This window comes from Pelophylax lessonae, assembly GCF_965119305.1.
Source record: "Pelophylax lessonae genome assembly, chromosome: 9".
Lineage (NCBI taxonomy): Eukaryota > Metazoa > Chordata > Amphibia > Anura > Ranidae > Pelophylax > Pelophylax lessonae.
Genome location: NC_138776.1, coordinates 255,096,726 through 255,115,509, shown reverse-complemented (window position 1 = coordinate 255,115,509; position 18,784 = coordinate 255,096,726). Strand labels below are relative to the sequence as shown.

Sequence of the window (18,784 nt, the reverse complement as noted above, 5' to 3'; positions counted from 1 at the left end):
GTCTCAGGGTGTGTATTGTCCCTGGAAGCTGCTGTTGGGTTTTCCACAACTGAGTCAACTTCAGTTTGGTTCAAGGTTTTGGCACCATGACCAACCGCAGATGTGGGATTTCTAATTTTTTCTATGTCTGCAGTCTCTAAGGCAGAAACTTTATTTGTGTCACTTAAAAGAGGAGAAAGTGTATTGTCCCCGCAGGCTGTTGCTTGCTTATTCAAAGCAGAATCGGCTTCGATTGGGTTTGAAGTGAAGGCACTGTAAGCAAGGGTCTCAGGGTGTGTATTGTCCCTGGAAGCTGCTGTTGGGATTTCCACAACAGAGTCAACCTCAGTTTGGTTCGAAGTCGTGGCACCAAGACCAACCACAGGTGTGGGATTTCTGATTATTTCCAGGTTTGCAGTGTCTGAATCAGAAACTTTATTTGCATCACCTAAAGGAGGAGAACGTGTATTGTCCTTGCAGGTTGTTGCTTGCTTATTCGAAGCAGAATCAGTTTCGGTTGGGTTTGAAGTGATGGCACTGTAAGTAATTCGCTTTTTCGTTGCTTGAAAATCTGAGATGTCACTTGTGTCCGGTAAAGAAGCAGGAAGTGTATTGTCCCTGCAAGCTGCTGTTGGGTTTTCCACAACTGAGTCAACCTCAGTTTGGTTCAAAGTCATGGCACCATGACCAACCAAAGGTGTGGGATTTCTGATTATTTCCCGGTTTGCAGTGTCTGAGTCAGAAACTTTATTTGTGTCACTTAAAAGAGGGGAAAATGTATTGTCCCAGCATGCTGTTGCTTGCTTATTCAAAGCAGAATCATCTTTGGTTCGGCTTGAAGTGATGGCGCTATAAACAATCACAGATGTGGAGTTCTTAATTTTATCTTTTATGGTTTCTTTAGAGTTGGAGACATTATTTGTGTCCTTCAAAGATACAATATGTGAATCCTCTCTACAAAACGCTGTTGGGTTATACACAGCAGAATCCCCTTTAGTTTGGTTTGAAGTGGGGGCACTGTGATCAGACGTAGACTTGGAGTTCTTCATGTTTGTATTTTCCATTGCCTCAGAATTGGAGATGTTACTTGGGTCCTTTAATGAAGCAGGGTGTGTATTGTCCTTGGGAGCTCCTGTTAGTTTCTCCACAACTGAATCACCTACGGTTTGGTTTGAAGTTATGGGACCATGACCAACCACACATGTGGTATTTCCACCTTTTTCCCTGTTTGTCATTACTAAGTTGGAAACATTATTTGTGTCATTTAAAGGAGGAGGATAACTATTGTCCCTGCAGGTAGTTTCTGGCTTATTTAAGGTCTCTGTTTGCTTTAAAGTGGGAGTGCTGTAAACAATCACAGATGTGGAATTATGAATTGAATTCTTTTTTGTTTCTTCGTAATTGGAGATGTTATTTGTGTCCTTTAAAGATGCAATATGTGAATCTCCTCTGCCAATTGTTGTTGGGTTAGTCATAGGAGAGTCACCTTTGGTTTGGTTTGAAGTGATGGCACTGCGACCAACCGTAGCCTCAGAGCTTGTAAAATTCCTATTTGTCATTGCCTCGGGATTGCTTAAAAGAGCAATGTGTGAATCTATTCTGTGAGATGCTGTTGGGCTATCCACAGCAAAGACAGCTATGCTTTGGTTTGAAGTTATGGCATTGTGACCAACCACAGACTTGGAGTCCTTAATATTCTCATTTGCCATTGACTGAGGATTACAGACAATATCTGGGGCCTTTAAAGGACCAGAGAGCGTATCATCCCTACAAGCTATTGTTGGGATCTTCAAGGCAGAGTCTGATTCCGCTTGGCTTGACATTAAATTGCTATGAGCGACAGCTGTGGTTGTTTCCAATTTTTTGGTTGCGCTTGAGTTGGAGAGGTCAATTGTGTCATTTACAGGTGCCCCAATTGTGTCATTCCTGCAAGTTGGTGTTGGGTTATTTGATGGCGAGTTTGCTTTGGTTTGGCTTCCAGTGATGGGGCTGTGGTCAACCACACCACTAAAAATCTGAATTTGTCTCTCCTCTGTTGTTTTAGAATTTGAGATGTTATTTGTGTCCTTTAATGGAGCAGGAGATGTCTCATCTGCGCTGGTTGTTGTTGGATTATTTAAAACCGAGATGACTTTAGTTTGGATTGAAGTTATGCTGCTCTGACCAACCACAGTCTTCGAGTCCTTCAATTTTTTATATTTCATTGCCTCATTAGAGACATTGTTTGTGTCCTTTAAAGGAGCAGGGAGTGTTAAGTCCAAGGCGGTTGTTGGGTTATCCACAACTGGGTCAGCTTCGATTTGATTCGCCACTGTGGCTCTGTGACCAGCCGTAGCTAAGGAATTTTGAATAGTAATCCTTAGCGTTTTCGCTTTGAAATTGAAGCGGTTAGATGTGTTCCTTAAAGGAGAAAGGAGTGTATCATCCCTGAAAGCTCTTCTTGGGATATCCACATCCGAAGTGGCTTTAGTTTGGTTAAAATTGAAGATGCCACTACCATCCACAGACCTGGAGTTCCTGATTCTTCTATTTTTTATTGTCTCAAAATTTAAAATGCTATTGGCATCCTTTAGAGGAACAGGGAGTGTATAATTTCTGCACCTTGTTGTTGGGTAATTCACAGCAGAGTTGGCTTTTGATTGATTTGACATTATGGTGCTGTGACCAGCCACAGGTGTGGATTTTTTTATTGTATTCTTTTTCATTGCTTCAGGAGGAGTAGGGAGTTTGTCATCCCTGAACGCTTCTATTGGTTTACTCGGAGCAGAGTTGGCTTCAGTTTGGTTTGAAGTGATGGTGGCCTGGCCAACCACAGCACTGGTGTTCCTAGATTTTATATTTTTCGATTCTTCAAGACTGAAGACACTGTTTGTGTTCATTAAAGGATGAGGGAGTATATTGCTCCTGAAAGCTCTTGTTGGGCTATCTGCAGCTTCAGCTTGTTTTGAAATGGAGGCGTTGGATTCAATTGGGTTTGAAGTAATAATGTCAGCTTCAGTTTGCTTTGAAGTCATTGCATCCTCTTCAGCTGGGTTCCTATATCTTATACTTTTTGGTACTTCAAGACTGAAGACACTGTTTGTGTTCATTAAAGGATGAGGAAGTATATTGCTCCTGAAAGCTCTTGTTGGGCTATCTGCAGCTTCAGCTTGCTTTGAAGTAAAGGCATTGGATTCAGTTGGGTTTGGAGAGGTGGTGTCTGCTTCAGTTTGATTTGACGTCAAGGCATCCTCTTCATTTGGATTTGAAGTGGTGATCTCTTTGGTTGGGTTTGAAAGGATGGCATCAGTTTCAGTTTGCTTTGAATTTATGGTGTCCTCTTGAGTTGGGTTTGAAGTGAGGACATCAGCTTCAGTTTCCATTGAAGGTATGGATTCCTCTTGAGTTGGGTTTAAAGTGATGGTGTCAGCTTCAGTTTGATTTGAAGTCATAGCGTCCCCTTGAATAAGGTTTGAGGTGTCGCTGTCAGCTTCAGTTCGCGTTGAGGTCATGGAGTACTCGTCGGTTAAGGTTGAAATGATGGTGTCAGCTTCGGTTTGCATTGAAGTGATGGTGTCAGCTTCAGTTTGCTTTGAAGCCATGGAGTGGTCTTCAGTTGGGGTTGAAATCATGGTGTCAGCTTCAGTTTGCTTTGAAGCCATGGAGTCCTCTTCAGTTGGGGTTGAAATCATGGTGTCAGCTTCAGTTTGCATCGAAGTGATGGTGTCAGCTTCATTTTGCTTTGAAGTGATGGTGTCAGCTTTGTCTTGGTTTGATGTGATGACATTGGCTTCGGTTTTCTTTAAAGTGATTGTGTAATTTTCAGTTTGGTTTGAAGTGATGGTGTTGAGTTCAGTAGGGTTTGAAGTTATGGCGTTAGCTTCAGGTGGTTTTGAACTGATGGGGCTGTGACCAACCACATCGTTGAAGTTCCTATCTTTTTTCTCTTTTGTTGCTTTGCTCTTGAAGACATTATTTGTGTCCTTTAAAGAACCAGAGATTCCATCATCCCCACAGGTTATTGTTGAGTTGTCCACAGCAGGGCTGGCTTCAGTTTGGTTTGGAGTAAAAGAGTCATGATTTGCTTCGACTTTGGAGTTTCCATTTCGTTCTGCAATTTGTTTAAACGTGAAAGAATAAAACGTTAAAACAATGAAAATCAATAGTTTGAGTCAGTAAGAATTAGAACATCATGGGAAATATGGGGCATTAAAGAGCAGGGCACCAATCCTGGTTTTGTGTTTATTAAATTGGAATTTAAACTGATTAAAGAGGTCAGTTCATGTAATCTAACATTTTTCGACTTTGGGAAGACACTAGGGGTTGACTCCTTGAAACTTCATATCTCCACTCGCGTGCTTGGAAATGCAATAGAAGAGGGACCGCATGGTGAGGAGGGTAGAGTTAGAATTCAGATTATATCAAGTTGTCTGTAAAGAAACTGATAGTCTCTAATATTCAGTTTTTGTGATGAAATTCATGTCTCCTTGTGGGCTGGCTCAAACAACTATTGGTTTAGGGGCACCAGATTAAGCAGAACCTCTAACCACTTGCCGACCGCCGCACGACTATCTACGTCAGCGATCAGCCCCTCACAGGCAAAGTGACGTAGATCTACGTCGCTCGCCTGTGAGGCTCTAGGGAGCGAGCGCTCGCCGCCGGAGGCGCGCTCCTGCCCCCGCTCGCTCCCTAACATCTCCGCGCGTGTGACCGGCGGACCCGATGACCGCTGGTCACTCGCGATCGTCGGGTGGAGAGGGAGAAAGGCAGGCAGCTGATGTAAACAAAGCCGCCTATCATTCTCCCTTGTGTAATGACAGAGATCATACGGTTCTGCTATGCAGGATCGTATTTCTCTGTTGTTACACGAAAAGCCACGCCCCTTTACAGTTAGAAACACGCCCCTAGGGACACACTTAACCCCTCCTTCTCCAATAAAGTTAACCCCTTCCCTGCCAGTGTCATTTTTACAGTAACAGTGCATATGTATAGCATTGATTACTGTAGTAATGTCACTGGTACCCCCAAAAGTGTCAAAAATGTCAGTCAAGGGTCCGATCTGTCCGCCGCAATGTCGCAGTCCCGTGAAAAAAAAAAAAAAAAAAAAAATCGCAGATCGCCGCCATTACTCGTTTAAAAAAAAAAAAAAAAAATGACAAAAATCTTTCCCTTAGTTAGTAAACGCAATAACTTTTGCGCAAACCAATCAAAATACGCTTATTGCGATTTTTTTTACCAAACATATGTAGCTGAAAACAAATTGGCCAAAAATGTTAAATTTTGATTTTTACATTTTTTGGGGGGAATTTCATATAAAAAAAATGTGAAAAATATTGTTATTTTTGCAAAATTTACGCTCTTTTTTTGTTTATAGCGCAAAAAGTAAAAATCGCACAGGTGATCAAATACCACCAAAAGAAAGCTCTGTTTGTGGGAAAAAAAGGACGTCAAATTTGTTTAGGTACAGCGTCGCACGACCGCGCAATTGTCCGTTAAAGTCACGCAGTGCCGAATCGCAAAAAAGGCCCTGGTCAGGAGGGGTGTAAAATCTTCCGGGGCTTAAGTGGCTAACCAAAGGCATGAACTTTTTTTTATCTATGCCAAGGCCGCTGATAAGGCAGTACAACTGGTCCTGTTGTACTGGGCCCAGGCCTCTTCAGCTAAATGCCTGGGGCAGAGCTTTATTGTTTGTTTCTGCTTAAATTTATAAGTGGATGTTACCCCTGCATTTACTTGCTTACCAGGACCTAAAAGACATTTGCCTGGGCCCCAGCAGGTCTACAGAGGGTCTTGGGAGGTGGGAGCAGAGTGGGGATATAGAAATGGCATATAATGAACTTTTTAAAGGGCTCTACAAAAATAAAATGAGTATTGGCTTAGAACAGGCTTTCTCAACCAGGGTTCTGTGGAACTCTAGGGTTCCTTCAGAGGTTGTAGTCGTTCCTTGAGCAAGGATCAATTAATGCCACTCATATAACATGCCACTGAACCCAATGATATGGAACAAATGTAGGGAACATTCTTCTCCTTGATCGTCAAACTAAACTACAGTGAGCTGTAGATGGCAGTCATTTCTAGCAGGGGTTCCCTGAGACTGGGACATTATTTCAAAGGTTCCTCCATATTAAAAATATTGAGAAAGGCTAGCTTAAAATATTCATGCAAGCAATTTAGTTCAAAAAGCATGTCCAATCTGTCATGTCCATGCTGGAAGGGGAGGAGGGGGGATAATCAAATTCTGCTGAACTCTTCTAAGAGATTTTAGGTGGAAGTCACTCATTAGGCAAATGTTCAGTCAAATTAAAACATCTAGCAGTGTGATACAGCAGATTTTATGACAAAGCTATGTGACATCACCTGTGGTCTCAACAGCTGGAACCTCGGGAATCTTCTCTAAATCATCACTGTCCTTTGACTGCCTTAAAGCTTCTGCGTCTATCTGCTTATGTACCTAAAGTAGAGCATAGAGAGAACAGTGGTGGTATAAGTTAAAATCATGTATCTGCATCAAAAAAATGTTTTTCTTAGAAGTGCATAAATGTTAGACCTCCTGGCACATTTTACCATTTTGGTGACCAATGTCAAATGGGACAGAAGCTTGAAAGTCCCGATCGCTGCACTCAGGAAGGACATTGATGGTCATGGAAGTAAAAGCAGCCTCAACCTAGTTCTCTCTAGGTCCCCCACCCGACATGTTTTACCCTGCCCCAGGAGATAGTCCTCAATGACTAAGCCCCAGGGGCAGGACAAAATGCGCTGGAAGTGTGGCCTAGACGGAGCTAGGCTGAGATTGCTTTTACTTCCTCCATTACTAAGCTCCAAAGGCAGGGCAAAACATGTTGAGGAGCGTGGCCTAGACAGAGCTAGGCTGAGACTGCTTTTACCACCACCATGACCATGCCTCTGACGGCAGGGCAAAAAAAGTCAGAGAGCATGGCGTAGACAAAGCTAGGCTGAGACTGCTTTTACTTCCTCCATAACCAAACCCTGAGGGCAGGACCAAACACGTTCAGGAACGTGGCCATGATGGAGCTAGGCTGAGGCTGCTTTTACCACCTCCATGACCATGCCTCTGAGGGCAGGGCAAAACACGTCAGAGAGCATGGCCTAGAAGAAGCTAGGATGAGACTGCTTTTACTTCCTCCAAAACTAAGCCCTAGAGCTAGACTGAGGCTGCTTTTACTTCCTCCATGACCAAACCCTGAGGGTAGGACCAAACACGTCCAGGAACGTGGCCTAGATGGAGCTAGGATGAGGCTGCTTTTACCTCTCTCATGACTATGCCTCGAGGGCTGGGAGAAACCCACCAGGGACGGAGCTAAGCTGAGACTGCATTTACTTCCTCCATGACTAAGCCCTGGAGCTAGGCTAAGGGTGCTTTTACCTCCTCCATGACCATGCCCTATAGGCAGAGCAAAACACGTCAGGAAGCATGGCTTAGACAGCAGGGCTGAAGCTGCTTTTACTTCCTCCATGACTAAGTACTGAGGACAGGGCAAAACACGATGGGGAGCGAAGCCTAGATACAGCTTGGCTGAGGCTTCTTTTACTTCAATGTCCATTGGGTTCTTCTGGAGTGTAGTGATCGGGACTTTCTCCTTTCAGTGTATTCAAAGTCGGGCTCCTTTTCCAGGGCCAGCACCCATGGTGTGTGTATGTAATACATTTGGATGCAGGGACCTGAGCGGCAATCCACAAAACATGCTGGGGAGCATGGCCTAGACAGAGCTAGGCTGAGATTGTTTTTACCTCCTCCTTGACCATCCCCCTGAGGGCAGGGCGAAATACATCAGGAGCATAGCCTAGAGGGAGCTAGGCTGAAGCAGATTTTATTTCCTCCACGACTGAGCCCTGAGGGCAGGGCGAAACATGTTGGGGAATGTGGTCTAGACAAAGCTCGTACACACGATCAGATTATCGAACAATCTGTCTTCCATTTTTTGTGGCATGCTAGTCTGATGTGGAAAGTGAAGAGGTTATTTTCATACGAATTTTCCCGTATGAGAGAATTCTACTTCAGAAGGGATGTCATGTGTTGGATTGTTTTGTATGTGTTCTTTCGTCTCTGAGCATGCCTAGTCTTGCTCTTAAGATTTTTTTTCCGTCGAAATCTGTACTAATGAGACGAAAAACGGACGACAAAAATGATATAGCCTGCACATCAGGATTTTGTCGGCCGAAAAGTCGGGAGTCGGCTGTCGAAAGCACCATACTAACAATCCGAAAATCGGCAGATCGGTCGTCGGACGAAATTTCCCTTCAGATCTTCTTATTGTGTGTACGGGCCTTTAGGCTGCTTTTACTTCCTCCATTACTGAGCCCTGAGGGCAGGGTGAAACACGCCAGGGAGCGTGGCCTACACAGACTTAAGCCTCGTACACACGCAACGATTGTTGGCCGTGAATTTTCGGCCAACGTCCGATCGGTCGATTTTCGGCTTGTCAGTATGATGCTTCCGACAACCGACTGCGACTTTTCGGCCAAACAAAATCTGGTGTGCATGCTATAAAATTTTTGTTGGCCGTCAACAGAACGGCCGATTTTCCGTCAGTCAGTACAGATTTCGGCAGACAAAAATCAGATGAGCAAGACTGGGCATGCTCAGAGTAGAAAAAACACACGGAAAGTTAACCAGCACATGACATCACTTCTGAAGTTGGTTTTTGTTGGCCGAGAAAATTCGTGTGCAGCCTAGAGCACATTTCAACCAACACAACAACACTGGACAAAAGACGGCCGATCGGTCGGCCAACAATCGTTGCGTGTGTACAAGGCATTAGGCTGCTTTTACTTTCTCCATGACTAAGCCTAAGAGCTAAGCTGTGGCTGCTTTTACTTCCATGACAATGGATTCTTCCGGAGTGTGGCAATGGGGACTTTCTCCTTTTAGTATATGCAGAGCTCCTTTTCCCGGGCCAGCACCCATGACGTGAGTCTACCACATTTTGACGCAGGGACCTGAGCGGCAATCCACCACTTTCCTTATAGGGACAGAAAGTTATTGGAATTTCTAAATTTTATGGTTGTCACTGGAACAAAAGGTGAGGGAAATCGTACAATGGGGACAACCTGTTTCGGTGACAGCTGGGTAAAAAGGGATTTTCCTTTACTTTGAAGAGCTTTTCTATAGGGATGCACCGATCCGATATTCGGATTGGATATTGGCCCCGATACTGGCAAAATAGCTGGATCGGTAAAATTTAGCAGACCCACGGGCCGATCCGGGGCGTCGCTACTCTCCAGGCTTCTGACCCTCCCTCAATCACTTCAATAGGAGAAAAAAAAGCTTTTACTCATCTAATTCTACAGTTGCAGTCATTCTTCTTCTGTTGATAGGGGGGGGGGGGGGGGGGTGGTCGTCTTTCTTTCGGTATCCACATCCCTGGCTGTGTGATGTGGACATTTCCTAGGTATCTGACGATCCCGATCTGGAAGTATTATTTTGTTATAAGCTCACAAAACAGTACTTCCGGATCGGGATCGGCGATTTCACAAAGCAAAAGATCGGGATCGGGACCAAAAAAGTCGGATCGGTGCATCCCTACTTTTCTATCACTGTTGCATTTCCACAACAGACACTGATCGAAAATCCCTCTAAAGGACACAAGGGGGATTAAAAACACGACAATCTATCCAAAATTGAAAACAAGTTTTGGCTTTACATACACTTTAAAACCTGTTCTTGTGTCAGCAAAACTGGTTTCGAATGAGTTACCTCTTTTTGTGGGATGGCGTAAGCCATCTCTGAGGGTTCCCAGGACGACAGAAGACGGGGACACCTCTCTGGTGGGTTTCTGTTACTGAATTCATCTGTATAAAATACATACACTTGTCTTAATATCAGCAAAAACGTGTTTAGATAACCAATCACAAACCAGCAAGCAGAGAAGACGTATGCTAATTACTCCAGGAATTGCTTCTTCCGATCTGCAGATGGAGGTGCTTTCATATGGACATGGTGTTGGCCCAAATCTTTATTATCCACCTTCTACCCTGTGGTTCTGTTATATTACCCGGGTATTGTGTCTCTCTGCCTTCTCCACAGCTCCCGGCATAGGCATATCAGACTGGAACATTTCCTTTTGCGCCCGACATCCAACCACTGATGGTCAACGTGTGGTACATTTTTAGATATTTTAGTATGGTTGATCAACAATAATAGAATATCTTCTGAAGAAGTTAATGCTGGTTCACGAAACGCGCCAAGATTTATGCTATTGTTTGACCATCGCTGCCTATTGACTGCCATATAGCATTTTTTATTGTTGATAAAGGGATTCTTTGGCGTATCAAAAGACTTTGTACACTGTTATGGATATCTTTAAATTATATATATTTTAAGATTGGTTTACTTTTTTGTATGACATATATCTCCAAAGTCCCATGGGCATTTGAGTGTAGATGTCTCCTTCAGATGTAATTACAGTGCACTACACTAGTTTCAAGCCAACACTAATAAATGACCTCACCGGTGGTCTTTGTGGTTGGTTCCTCCGGCCTCTTCTCCCTACTGGCACAGTTTGCCATCTCTGGTGTCTTTTGGTTTACGACCTAAAATAATGTGTAGAGGGCAGAACGATGGTGAGAGAACCTCATATTCCAGGTCTACAAAACCTTCTTTAATTATTAGTCCTACAGATTATTAACCTTTTCCTGATAGGTATTGTGGCTTTCCTGTGTGGAGTCCCAGGAAACCAGAGGATGGGGACACATCTCTGGTGGCTTGATGTCACTGGATCCATCTGAAGGAAACACACACACACACTGAATAAGTATATTGTTTCTTTGGGATTATCTAGGTCAGGGGTGGGGAACCTTTTTTCTGCCGAGGGCCATTTGGGTATTTATAAAATCATTTGGGGGCCGTACAAAATTATCAACTTAAAAATGTGCCTGTTATATTTGGTCAAACATTTAATTAACTCACCCCTGATGTGATGGCTGCAACTGCTTCTCTTTGGTGAGGTGTGTGATGTTAGCTGGTATTGATAATGTTGCTACTCACAACTGGTTTTCCAGGTTTGCGTCGGTCAGTCTGGAGCGCAGTTGACTTTGTGGTGGTAAGTTTTGAAAAGAACTGCTGGCGAGTAATGCTGGTGGGCATAGCTGGCTGGTACTGCTTGCGGGTACAGCTGGCTGGTACTGCTGGCTCAGGCTGGTACTGCTGGCTTGTACTGTGCTGTGGGTACTGCTGAGTCAGGCTGGTACTGCTGTGGGGATTGTTGATTCAGGCTGGTACTGTACTGTAGGTACTGCTGGCTGGTACTGCCTTGGGTACTACTGGCTCAGGCTGGTACTGCTGGCTGGTACTGTGCTGTGGGTACTGATGGCTGGTACTGCTGGCTCAGGCTGGTACTACTGGCTAGTACTGCTGGCTGGTACTGCTGTGGGTACTGCTGGCTGGTACTTTGCTGTGGGTACTGCTGACTCCTGCTGGTACTGCTGTGGGTACTACTGGCTCTGGCTGGTACTGCTGTGGGTACTGCTGACTCTGGCTGGTACTGCTGGTTCTGGCTGGTACCGCTGGCTCTGGCTTATACTGCTGTGAGTATTGCTGGCTCTGGCTGGTACTGCTGTGAGTACTGCTGGTTCTGGCTGGTACTGCTGTGGGTACTGCTGGTTCTGGATGGTACTGCTGGCTCTGGCTTATACTGCTGTGAGTACTGCTGGCTCTGGCTGGTACTGCTGGCTCTGGCTGGTACTGCTGTGAGTACTGCTGGCTCTGGCTGGTAGTGCTGTGTGTGCTGCTGGCGGGAAATGCTGGCTAGCAGCGGCACCACGCTGGAGGAAGAGGCGATGTTTCCTGTATTGGTCACAGGCAAAGTGCATTTGATATCACTCCGCCTGTGACTCACTCAGACAGGTGTGGAAGCATTGGCTCCGTTCTGACAGATCAGAGACACAGACTCAGCTGCACGGGGGGGGCCGGACCAAATGACTTTGAGGGCCGCATACGGCCCCCGGGATGTAGGTTCCCCACCCCTGATCTAGGTGGATCCTCAATACTCTTCTCCCCTTTACAAGAAATTAAGTCTCCTCTTACCCGGTGATGTGAGGGGCGGCTGATTCTCCATCATGACGTCCTTGTAGAGATCCTTGTGTCCTTCTATATACTCCCACTCCTCCATGGAGAAATAGACAGTGACATCCTGACACCTTATAGGAACCTGACACACACAATGATACAGTCACCATCCAGACACATCCCTTGTCTGTTACTGGATAATGTCCCAGAATTCCCGGCACCGCTCACCTCTCCTGTCAGCAGCTCAATGATTTTGTTGATCAGTTGTAACAACTTCCAGTCATGGTGTTGCTCAGGTGTTAGGGAGGGAGGTGGAAATTCCATGGTGGGGCTTTCGGATGGCCTCTGGGAGGGATTAGGCTTCCCATTTGGACCAGATGTCTTCCTCACTATTATGCAATCCTATACAATGAGTAGAAAATATGAGCTGATACAAGTCATGATGTCAACAGAATGAGATAGTAGTTCGGTCACTATGAGCATCGTAGAATCCTCCTCAGGTCTGTGTTTGAATGATGTCATGTGACCTCCCAGAATCCTCCTCACCTCTCCGGTCAGGTCTGTGTTTTATTAATAGAGATAAGAGTGATGTCATGTGACCTCCCAGAATCCTCCTCACCTCTCCGGTCAGCTCTGTGTTTTATTAACCGCTTGCCGACCGCCGCACGACTATTTACTGCGGCAGTCAGCCCCTCACAGGCAGAGCGACGTAGTACTACGTCGCTAGCCTGTGAGGCTCTGGGGAGCGAGCGCGCGGTCACGGACCCCCCCGCGCGTGTGACCGGCAGACCCGATGTCCGCCGGTCACTCGGCGGTCGGTGGAGAGGGAGAAAGGCAGGCGGCTAATGTAAACAAGCCGCCTGTCATTCTCCCCTGTGTAGGAACAGTGATCATACGGTTCTACTATGTAGGACCGTTGATCTCTGTTCTTACACCTCAAGCCACATCCAATCACAGTTAGAAGCACGCCCCTAGGGACACACTTAACTCCTCCCTCTCCAAAAAAGTTAACCCCTTCCCTGCCAGTGTCATTTGTACAGTAACAGTGCATATTTATAGCACTGATTACTGTAGAAATGTCACTGGTAACCCCAAAAGTGTCAAAAATGTCAGTCAAGGGTCCGATCTGTCCGCCACAATGTCGCAGTCCCGCAAAAAAAAAAAAAAAAAAAAAATCGCAGATCGCCGCCATTACTTTAAAAAAAAGACAAAAAGGTTTCCCTTAGTTAGTAAACGCAATAACTTTTGCGCAAACCAATCAAAATACGCTTTTTGCAATTTTTTTTTACCAAACATAGGTAGCAGAAAACAAATTGGCCTAAAATGTTAAAAAATTTTGATTTTACATTTTTTTTGGGGGGGGAATTTCAAATATTGTTATTTTTGCAAAATTGACGCTCTTTTTTTGTTTATAGCGCATGATCAAAAAAATCGCACAGGTGATCAAATACCACCAAAAGAAAGCTCTGTTTGTGGGGAAAAAAAGGACGTCTAATTCGTTTAGGTACAGCGTCGCACGACCGCGCAATTGTCCGTTAAAGTCACGCAGTGCCGAATCGCAAAATAGGCCCTGGTCAGGAAGGGGGTAAAATCTTCCGGGGCTTAAGTGGTTAATAGAGATAAGAGTGATGTCATGTGACCTCCCAGAATCCTCCTCACCTCTCCGGTCAGGTCTGTGTTTTATTAATAGAGATAAGAGTGATGTCATGTGACCTCCCAGAATCCTCCTCTCCTCTCCGGTCAGGTCTGTGTTTTATTAATAGAGATAAGAGTGATGTCATGTGACCTCCCAGAATCCTCCTCTCCTCTCCGGTCAGGTCTGTGTTTTATTAATAGAGATAAGAGTGATGTCATGTGACCTCCCAGAATCCTCCTCACCTCTCCGGTCAGGTCTGTGTTTTATTAATAGAGATAAGAGTGATGTCATGTGACCTCCCAGAATCCTCCTCACCTCTCCGGTCAGGTCTGTGTTTTAATAATAGAGATAAGAGTGATGTCATGTGACCTCCCAGAATCCTCCTCACCTCTCCAGTCAGGTCTGTGTTTTATTAATAGAGATAAGAGTGATGTCATGTGACCTCCCAGAATCCTCCTCACCTCTCCGGTCAGGTCTGTGTTTTATTAATAGAGATAAGAGTGATGTCATGTGACCTCCCAGAATCCTCCTCACCTCTCCGGTCAGGTCTGTGTTTTATTAATAGAGATAAGAGTGATGTCATGTGACCTCCCAGAATCCTCCTCACCTCTCCGGTCAGGTCTGTGTTTATTAATAGAGATAAGAGCGATGTCATGTGACCTCCCAGAATCCTCCTCACCTCTCCGGTCAGGTCTGTGTTTTATTAATAGAGATAAGAGTGATGTCATGTGACCTCCCAGAATCCTCCTCTCCTCTCCGGTCAGGTCTGTGTTTTATTAATAGAGATAAGAGTGATGTCATGTGACCTCCCAGAATCCTCCTCTCCTCTCCGGTCAGGTCTGTGTTTTATTAATAGAGATAAGAGTGATGTCATGTGACCTCCCAGAATCCTCCTCACCTCTCCGGTCAGGTCTGTGTTTTATTAATAGAGATAAGAGTGATGTCATGTGACCTCCCAGAATCCTCCTCACCTCTCCGGTCAGGTCTGTGTTTTAATAATAGAGATAAGAGTGATGTCATGTGACCTCCCAGAATCCTCCTCACCTCTCCAGTCAGGTCTGTGTTTTATTAATAGAGATAAGAGTGATGTCATGTGACCTCCCAGAATCCTCCTCACCTCTCCGGTCAGGTCTGTGTTTTATTAATAGAGATAAGAGTGATGTCATGTGACCTCCCAGAATCCTCCTCACCTCTCCGGTCAGGTCTGTGTTTTATTAATAGAGATAAGAGTGATGTCATGTGACCTCCCAGAATCCTCCTCACCTCTCCGGTCAGGTCTGTGTTTATTAATAGAGATAAGAGCGATGTCATGTGACCTCCCAGAATCCTCCTCACCTCTCCGGTCAGGTCTGTGTTTTATTAATAGAGATAAGAGTGATGTCATGTGACCTCCCAGAATCCTCCTCACCTCTCCGGTCAGCTGACAGATAAATTCCACTGTGAGTTTTAGTATACTCCTTATCTTCTGGCGTTGGTCATCTTCCATTCTGAAGAATCCAGGGGTGTTTTCATATTTTGGCAAACAGATCCAGCTTATGGCCTGCGTGAAGAAACACTGATTATGGGTCATGTTGCTGCAACATCAAGTGGACTAGACCAACAAAAATGTTAAACTTGATTATTAAACAGATCTAATAGCAGTTAGTGGTACTCGCCACAAGCTTCTATCATATTGGTGGAATGCCATCTGCTGTGGCAGCACTTTCTTAAGCTAACTCTCCAACATAGGGAAAGAGCAGCAATGGTTTCTTGGCTTGGATTTCTTTAAAACGTAACCACTTGCCTACTGGGCACTTTCACCTCCTTCCGGCCCAGGCCAAGTTTCAGCTTTCAGCGCTCTGTAGCTCTAGCAATAACAATGGCGCGGTCATTCAACACTGTACCCAAACAATATTTTTATCATTTTTTTTTTACACAAATAGAGCTTTCTTTTGGTGGTATTTAATCACTACTAGGTTTTTTATTTTTTTTGCAAAATAAACCAATAAAGATCAAAAATTTTTGAAAAAAAAACAAAAAATAAAAACTTTTTCATAGTTTGTTATAAAATTTTGGAAACCGGTAACTTTTCTCCTTTACTGATGTGCGCTAATGAGACGGCACTGATGGGCACTAATGAGGCGGCACTGATGGGCACTAATGAGACAGCACTGATGGGCACTAATGAGACAGCACTGATGGGCACTAATGAGGCGGCACTGATGGGCACTAATGAGACAGCACTGATGGGCACTAATGAGACAGCACTGATGGGCACTAATGAGGCGGCACTGATGGGCACTAATGAGGCGGCACTGATGGGCATTGATGTGCACTGATGGGGCGGAACTGGTGGACACTGATGAGGAGGCACTGATAGGTGGCACTGATAGGGTGCACTAATGGGCACTGATAGGTGAAACTGATGAGAAGGCACTGACTGACAGCACTGGTTTGCACACATTGGCAGCATTGGTGGGCACTGTTTGGACTGCACTGATATTCAGGACACTGATAGGCACTGGTAGGTGGCACTGATGGGTGAAAATGGATGAGGAGGCACTGATGGGCACTGACTGAAAGCACTGGTGCGCACACATTGGCAGCACTGGTGGGCACTGATGAGGAGGCACTGATAGGTGAAAACTGATGAGGAGGCACTGACTGGCAGCACTGGTGCTCACACATTGGCAGCACTGGTGGGCACTGTTTGGACTGCACTGATAATCAGGACACTGATAGGCACTGGTAGGTGGCACTGATGGGCAATGACAGGTGAAAACTGAGAAAGAGGCACTGACTGGTAGCACTGATGCGCACACATTGGCAGCACTGGTGGGCACTGATGAGGAGGCACTGATAGTTGAAACTGATGAGGAGGCACTGATGGACACTGACTGGCAGCACTGGTGTGCACACATTGGCAGCACTGGTGGACACTGTTTGGATTGCACTGATAATCAGGACACTGATAGGCACTGGTAGGTGGCACCGATGGGCACTGACAGGTGAAAACTGAGGAGGAGGCACTGATGGGCACTGACTGGTAGCACTGATGCGCACACATTGGCAGCACTGGTGGGCACTGATGAGGAGGCACTGATAGGTGAAACTGATGAGGAGGCACTGACTGGCAGCACTGGTGCACACACATTGGCAGCACTGGTGGGCACTGTTTGGACTGCACTGATAATCAGGACACTGATAGGTGGCACTGACAGGTGAAAACTGAGGAGGAGGCACTGACTGGCAGCACTGATGTGTACACATTGGTGGCACTGGTGGGGACTGATGAGGAGGCACTGATAGGTGAAACTGATGAGGAGGCACTGATGGGCACTGATTGGTAGCACTGGTGGCCATACATTGGCAGCACTGGTGGGCACTGTTTGGACTGCACTCATAATCAGGATGTAGATGTTCCTTTTAGAGAAGCAGATTATTATCTCTCTTCTCCTCTGAGAGCATGAGGAAAGGAATGCTGATTAACCGGTTCCCATTTACATCCATGATCAGCTGTGATTGGACACAGATGATCACATGGTAAAGAGCCGCTGATTTGCTCTTTAACTCAATCTGTGATCAGCAGTGTCCTCACTGAGCATGCTGCAAATGCCCCGCGGCGGGCCCGATCATGAGAGGCCGTCATATGACAACCTCCCAGAACTAGCCGTCTGCATTCGGCTACAGCGCCATCAGCAAGTGGTTAAAGTGGTTGTAAACCCTCACATATAGCCAGTGAAGTGACTGGCCTCAGGTGATGCACAGAGATGAAACAAATCGTCCTACATAAGTTGTACCTGTTTATCTACAGTCTTCTCTACATCTGTTCAAAGTCCAGAATTTACAGCTTGTCTGAAAAAAGTGGGCAGAGGTTACACTCTACAGAGCTCAGTGAGGAGAGCTCTGACAGCTAATTGGAGGGAAGGGGCATGCAGCCTTCTACACAGCTCACAGGAACAGAGCTGAGGCTGTCAATCAGCTGGAGCTCCCTCCCCCTGTCACCTTGTTTCCCTTGGTGTCAGGTAAATTTGTCAGAAGTGACTCATGTTGATAGCAGAGGAATGAGGCAGCAGACAGAAATCACACTCTGGATTGAGACAATTACACACTATAGTTGGATATGCTTTGTTCATATTTCATGCCTGAGGTCTGCAACTACTTTAAACTTGGGTTCCTTAACCATTTGCCAACCAGCTGCCATATATCGGCTGGTTCTCGCAAAACTATGTACCCGTACGTTGCTTCGTGGGAGCGCGCACATGCCCATTTGCCAGCGGGGAAGCTGATCTGCGGGGCTGCCTCTGGGCACCATTGATCACTCCCCGTGGAGACAGAACGGCGGTCTGCCGTTGTAAACACAGCAGACCGTTGTTCTGTCAGCAATCAACACAGAGCTCCTCCTATGTAGGATCACAGGTCTCTGTGTTGATTCCATAAGCCCACTCCCTCACAGTTAGAAAGCACCCCCTAGGGACACATTTAACCCTTTAATCGTCCCCTGGTGTGACCCCTTCCCTGCCAGTGTCATTATTACAGTAACAGTGCATATTTATAGCACTGATCACATTAGTAATGTCACTGGTCCACCCAAAAGTGTCAAAAATGTCAGTTAGGTGTCCGATCTGTCCGCCGCAATGTCTCAGTCCCGCTAAAAATTGCAGATCACCGCCATTACTAGTAAAATTAATAAATAAAAATTACAAATCTTTCCCCTAGTTAGTAAACACGATAACTTTTGCGCAAACCAATCAAAATACACTTATTATATATTTTTTTTTTTACAAAAATATGTAGCAGAATACAAATTGGTCTAAAATGATAAAGAAATTAGATTTTTATTTTTTTTTTATTTTTTTTTTGGTGGGGGGGGGGGGGGGGGGGAATGTTATATAGTAGAAAGTGAAAATATATATTTTTTTTTATAGCGCAAAAAATAAAAAAATAAAAATCGCAGAGGTGATCAAATACCCCCAAAAGAAAGCTCTGTTTGTGGAAAAAAAAGCCATCAATTTTATTTGGGTACAGTGTCGCACGACCGCGTAATTGTCCGTTAAAGTAATGCAGTGCTGAAAAAAAAAATGGCCTGGTCATTAAAGCGGAGTTCGACATAGTCGATTTTGGGCCATCCGCTTGCTTTTGGTCACCTGTAAAAGAAATGGATAGTTACGATTTTTTTTTTTTAT

General features: G+C 45.2%; 1 protein-coding gene across 1 annotated transcript; it reads right to left on the bottom strand.

The window, feature by feature from the left end:
- Nucleotides 1-14: 14 nt before the first annotated feature.
- Nucleotides 15-15,155, bottom strand: LOC309564382 (uncharacterized protein; the record flags this gene model as incomplete). The annotated part of the gene is made up of 8 exons (XM_082269009.1): nucleotides 15,028-15,155; nucleotides 12,212-12,385; nucleotides 12,002-12,125; nucleotides 10,606-10,700; nucleotides 10,428-10,509; nucleotides 9,674-9,768; nucleotides 6,316-6,409; nucleotides 15-4,069 (listed from the first exon to the last, which is right to left on the bottom strand). Coding segments are annotated over exons 1-8 (4,797 nt in total), but the record flags the coding sequence as incomplete, so codon positions are not given.
- Between the last annotated feature and the right edge of the window lie 3,629 nt (nucleotides 15,156-18,784).